The sequence below is a fragment of the Antedon mediterranea genome, chromosome 5, assembly GCF_964355755.1.
Source record: "Antedon mediterranea chromosome 5, ecAntMedi1.1, whole genome shotgun sequence".
NCBI lineage: Eukaryota > Metazoa > Echinodermata > Crinoidea > Comatulida > Antedonidae > Antedon > Antedon mediterranea.
The window spans coordinates 21364194-21370751 of record NC_092674.1 but is presented as its reverse complement, the minus strand read 5'-3'; the positions used below and the strand labels follow the sequence as shown (position 1 = coordinate 21370751).

The 6558-nt window shown below is 32.6% G+C and overlaps 1 protein-coding gene across 1 annotated transcript; it reads left to right on the top strand.

Moving 5' to 3' along the window:
• The first annotated feature begins 1644 nt into the window (after window positions 1–1644).
• Window positions 1645–6034, top strand: LOC140049521 (uncharacterized). Its single transcript, XM_072094418.1, has 2 exons — window positions 1645–1782; window positions 3253–6034. The coding sequence occupies exon 2, from the start codon at window positions 3285–3287 to the stop codon at window positions 4632–4634; it is 1350 nt and encodes a 449-aa protein (XP_071950519.1). The 5' UTR covers window positions 1645–1782; window positions 3253–3284; the 3' UTR covers window positions 4635–6034.
• The last annotated feature ends 524 nt before the right edge of the window (window positions 6035–6558 follow it).

Here is a 6558-nt window from a genome sequence, read left to right as displayed (position 1 = left end):
GATGATATTGGTACACGAAAATGCTTTACGAATATGAAATGGGGATCAGCTCCAAAGTTTCACAAATGTGTGACGTAACCGTTTCCGTTATCGTATTCGTAAGGTTGCGAAACCTCCCTCACAGACCACCCTACAGCAGAATTGATTATCTTTAAAACTGCGCTGATATCCAATGTCAGATTAAAGCCGCCATTGTTTGATATTAGCAATTGGTATTATAGTGACGTCGTAGAAGACAATATCCAATTTTGGGAAATTGTGACATTGTTACAGTAGCTTTTAGGAGATTTCCGAAACAAAATAATAATAAAAAATTATAAAAATTACATATTTTTATAAAATATAATATTCTGAAATTTTAATGCAAACAGATATAAATAAATTTGCGTCATGCCATTTTGATGATATAAATCGATTTTGGTGATATAACATATATTATTTTTATCTAGCTAGTCTAATGTATAAATGTATCCACGGCCTTGCTCCAACCAGATTGACAAATGAAATTGAACTAATTGGGAATGTACACACCCATTCAACGCGTGGAGTAGACAATATTGTTATACCTCATTATACCCGTAGCAAAATGGATTCGTCTTTTAAAGTTGCAGGCGAAAAATATGGAATGACTTTCCAGCAGATATAAAACATTCACCCACGATTATGTCCTTTAAAGCTAGATACAGATCTCATTTCTTTTCATAACATTTAACTTCCAGTTTTTATTTTTTGTTGCTATTATTGTAATTGTATAAGATTTAAATTTGTATCTGTTTTTGTCGACAGGACCACAATGCAAAAAAAGTTTATTTCTACTTGATTGTGTATTATCCTGTATAAATATGTTGTTAAATAAATAAATAAATAAATATTCAAGAAATATTTCTTACAAAAAAAAAAAACGCTGCTCACTTGTTGATGTAACAGTTTTAAAGATTGTCTCCCTGAAAAATATTTTTTTTTTCAAATTTGTTTTTGAATGTGTCATTTTATTGTCACATATATAATATTTATTTACGTTAACAAAACAATTATTTACCTGAAAAAAAAAAATTTTAATGTAAAGCAACACATACTTAAATTGTCTGTCAGACAATGGTTTTTGGGTTATAATTAAACGTTTCTTTTCTCTTTTTATATGTGAATAAATATTATTTTTTTGTTAAGAAGTGAATAACTTTTGTATTTGAAATAAAATACAACAAGAATTCATACTTTGATATGTCATAATTGTGCAATTGAAATTGAAAAAATAAAAAATAATATTATTATCAGTAATACTGTATTATCAGCAATTTTGTTCATAGACTCTCTTCTCCCAGACGTGCTTTAATTTTAGCATGACTCAGCTTCTAGAACTATAACTGCTGCTTGCTTTAGCTTCTGAATGAGTAGTCCTCATGGGACGTAGCTGGGTAAAGCAGCAACGTGAAAACACACATTATTCAATAGAGAAACCAGACTGCACATCCAACAACCAAGTCCGTAAATTAAGTCCGTAAATTAACAAGCCCTAATGCCGTGTTTGGCGCCTCGTACAACAAAAACGTTCACTCTGTTACCGAATCTGCTGCCATCATCGACACGTCCGTTTTTTTGTTGTTGCAGCGCATGTGTTTATTGTGTTGTTTCGTCCCACACCACTCTACTCTCGTCCCCTAGCTCCTCCTCTCTCTCCTCCCCAGTCTCTCTTCGCCCCTCATCACCGAAGAATATGATAAACAGTGATAGACAAGGCCTTATCAAGAAATATAGCGTTTCTGTTATACAGCTGTTTCTGTCGTAAGTACAGTATATCACTTCTGGAGTTGGAGATCCCTGGCGCTAATGTTGTTCCGTAGGCCTAGCTATTCTAAATGGCTTTGGACGATCGGGCCATGGAGGTATAATCATGATCGGGCTTTTTATTCCAAGACGATCGGGTACCAACCCCAACGCGTGTGGACGTTCGGGCCCAACATAATTAGACGGTTGGGCCCATTATAAAAATAAAGGAAAGATGATCGGGTCCACGAAAATGAATTAGATTAATAATTGGGCGCTACTGCAGTTTCGCACCACACTGTTATATCTTCGACTTGCTTAATTTTTTTCTCACACCCACATCCTAGGCTACAGTTTTGGGCCATTCTGTAACATGTTCCCATGATTTCGTCACCGTTATATTACCTTTATCACAATAAAAAATGCTTTTCAAAACAGCCCCTTTTTAAACATAGTTTTGTATTTGTATTTTTTGCTACACAATTTTAAAAATCCGTAGTAAAAAGGTTGTTTTGTATAGCTTTTTGCTATGCTACACTGGCGAAATTATTCCCTGTTTGTGTTATTTCCACGAGTTTGTGATACAAATGTAAAAATAAACTATTTAAAAGAATTATGATATATTTTAAATGTAAGAATAGTTTTAATCAACGTTCGCATTTCTGTGTGAACAGTACGTGGTGTTTGTTGTGCTGAACTCGTCAAAAAATGACAAGTTTAAATCTAGTTATTCTTGCTTGTATTAAACCAGTCATATAAAAAGGCCAGTTTCTGCTAGGTATCTATATCTGCTATATTTTAGTAGCAAAAAAGAACATAACATAAAATCACATCAATCAAGCCCACAACTGGTGCTACACAGGACGCACATTCAGTGGGTCCCCGTACGATAAATAATTTGGTTACCGTAACACAATATTTTACATTATCCTCCACTCTGTATCTATGTGTGACAGTATGCCTAGAACTCAATTATAAACTACTGTATATTGGAACGGATACAAACAATACACTTGGCTATCAGGACCAAAGCCTACAGTAAGACGATTAGGCCAAACTTATAAGACGATCGATCTCATAAAGAAATGGGCCCAATCGTCCATGGACCTGATCCTCTGTTTACCAGCCTATCATATGCCTAATTCTAGACTAGGGCCAGCCTAGCTTCTGTCCTAGCTAGACCTTGGAAGGAGGCCTGAGCCTCCTGGCTGGCCCCTGTCTCATGTATATTTAACTGTTATGAGTCTGTCATTGCAGCTGGAACTGCAATCAATGAAATGTTATTTATTCATATATACAGTATGTTCTCTAGGTATAGAGACATTATAATTATTATTTTATTTGCAACCACCCAAGTATAAATAAAGCATACAAGTAATTAAATTATCAAATTATGTAAAATGTGTAATTCTGTTACCATGGAATTGCATGTTATATTCTCAATGATAAATAATGTTTTTTTATCAACCTTGTTTACAAATTTTACAGTGATTTTTACAAATTGTGATGGAAGAACATCCATGACAAAAATGGAATTGAGGAAAAATGTGCCATCCGATTTCGGTGAAATATTCAATCAGAATTCTAGAATCTATTCAGAAACTGAAAGGCAAGAAAATCAACATAATTCTGAACAGTCTGATGGCAGTTTTGAGCCAAGTTTTAAAATGCATTTGTCGGTATACGTTAAAAAAGAAGTTCTTGAAGAGTATGGGCAGCTCGTGGAGAATGCAACTCACAAGGATAGTGATTTAAAAAAACTTAAGGAAAAGATGCCATATGTATGTGAACAGTGTGGAAAAAAGTTTATCCTAGTTGGTGATTTTAATAGACATTTAAAAATACACACAGGAAAGAAGCCATTCGAATGTGAACATTGTGGAAAAAAATTTTGTCACAAATTTAATTTGAAAAGACATTTAAAAACACATACTAGTACTGCAGAGATGCCATATGGATGTGAACATTGTAGGAAGAAGTTTCGAGATAGTTGTGGTTTGGTAAAGCATTTGAGAATACATACAGGAGTGAGGTCATTTGAGTGTGAACATTGTGAAAAGAAATTTTACAATAGTGGTGATTTAAAAAGACATTTGAGAATACACACTGGAGAGAAGCCACATGAATGTGAACATTGTGGGAAGAAATTTAGCCTAAGCAGTAATTTAAAAAGACATTTAAGAACACACAATAGAGAAGCTGAGCATAAATGTGATTGTGAACAATGTGGAAAGAAGTTTCGTGATATTGAGTACTTAAAAAAGCATTTAAAAAAACATGCGGAGATATCACATGCAACATTAAAGACAGCAGAAACACAGTTTGGATGTGAAAATTGTAAGAAGAATTTTGGCAGCCAAGGTGATTTGAATAGGCATTTAAAAATACACACTGGAGAGATGCCATTTGAGTGTGAACAGTGTGGAAAGAAATTTAACCGAGGTACTAATTTAAAAAGACACTTAATAACGCATACAGAAGAAATGCATGAATGTGAAAATTGTGGAAAAAAATTTCGTGATAGGAGCTATCTGAAAAAGCACTTGAAAATACACACAGGAGAGATGCCTTTTCAATGTGAACATTGTGGTAAAACATTTCGTGAAAGTGTCTATTTAAAAAGCCATTTAAGTGTACACACAGGAGAAATCCTTTTTATTTGTGAACACTGTGGTAAGGAATTTAAACGAAATAGTCATTTAAGAAGACATTTAAGATTACATTCAGAGGTAAAATCATTTCTATGTGAACATTGTGGCAAAACATTTATTGATAATGATTACTTGAAAAAGCATAAGAAAATACATTCACGAAAGTTTATGTTAAATGTGAAAAAGGAGGAAAGTGAAATTGCAATAGTGGAGATTTGAATGGGTATTTGAAAATACACAGTAGAGATTCTGTTTAAATTAGAACATTGTTTTGAACATGAAAAGCCATGATGCTGAATATGATTATTTAGAAGAAATTCTTCAATTAAGATTGATTGTATTTGATTGTAAAATCATGTGGAAAAAAAATTATTTGATGTCTTTTTACTGAATAAGTCTACCAAAATCATGGCCGAGAATGATCTGGCGATGATTTTAGTAAAGGGAATTTCAATCAAATTATAATTGGAAACTGAATTTATTTTGTATTGGTTATTTTAAATAAAGCTTTTAATTATACAGTACAGGGGATAGCCTGGGTTTATCAATCGGAACGCCAGTTTTCGTTCAGAAAATTAAAAAAATTTATTTTAAAAACTGGCATATCATAATAAAACGGTAAGACGACACAAAAAAATTGCACCAACAAAGATAAGCACTACAACATTTCAACATACAATACAATTCTCTGATAAAAAGTGCCTAAAAGGTTAAACATTACTTGTAAAGTAATAATTATTCAATATTGCACATTTATAATAATTAAAAGTTTATATATTTACAAGAGTAGGCCTACTGTCTAACTTAAAACATACACAATACATCCACCTATTTATCTTTTACCTTTAGAGTTACCGTACTGTATACAAATATATTGAAAGTATCAATTGAACAACATTACTGAAATTCATAATATCTATATGTGAACTTTATTCAATCAATCATACATTTGTTATAATGGTAACCACAATAAGGTATAATATTACAGTAGATTTTTACAAACAAAAAAAACAAGACCAATATAAATATAAATTATAAAATATATACAATGATTATTTATAGTAATGATAAAAATAAAAATGAATTGTTTATATTGACTATTATTGGAAACAGAAGTTGAATAATAAAATACTGGAAAGTTTAGTTAGAGGTTTACAATCAATGGAAAATATGAAAACATATAATATTGTAAGTATTAAAAGTAGCATTGTTTAGGTAGATTACTGTATATTGGCAACGGCCTATAGTTGAACATGGTTTTAAGCAAAAGTTATATATTGATTGATTGAATCGGGCATCACTATAAGCAAAGCTTTAAAATGTGATGTCCTATGTAACAATTAAAAATTGGAAAAAATAAATAAATAAATAAATTACAATAAAAACAATAACAATTGTTATACTTATAGGCCTAAACACATCATTCAGAACAATGCTATACTGTGCCCAAGTATACCAATCAAATAGAAGTACTGTAATTAATTATAATAATTTTTGATTGTAAAAGTGGTTTAAAACTTATAAAGCTGGGCAGGGACATTTCCAATCAATATCCTAGGTGATTCAGCATTGAATTTAATTTGTACATTAAAACTGTACGGTTGAAATAAAATCTTAAATATGAACTTAAATTGGTCATCTTTTCTCTATGATTCCTCCTTATTTCGCAGAGAACTATAATTTTTAAATACAAAACAAATGAGCACAAACGAGCCAAAACCTCAGTTCAGATAGATGTAAGGGTCTTTCACGCCTGTTCAGACACGGTTCCGGTCCGGCGAATCGATTGTCACACTCGGCTATGCGCACGCCAATCGATATATGCGCGTAGCCGTGTGAAAATGAAACATTGACTTTTTCCGGCGCTGGACCCTAACCGTGCCGTAACAGGTGTGGAAGATGCTTTAAGGGGTGATATTAGTAGTCGACAGTTGTATTTTATCCAAAACGCCAAATATGCTCCATCCAAAACGCCAGATATGCGCCGGTAAAAGATTGGTGTGGACTTATACTTTTACTTACCATACTTTGTAGCTATTGACTATACTACATCGATTAGCGAACTTTGTGAATGTAAATTGTGGTCCGTTATCGGAGACAACTTCTTCGAATATTCTTCAAGCGATTGATGAACGTTGTTGGA

Bases quoted from the DNA above. Each gene is read 5' to 3' on its own strand.
- LOC140049521 (XM_072094418.1), top strand. From the start codon at position 3,285: ATGACAAAAATGGAATTGAGGAAAAATGTGCCATCCGATTTCGGTGAA.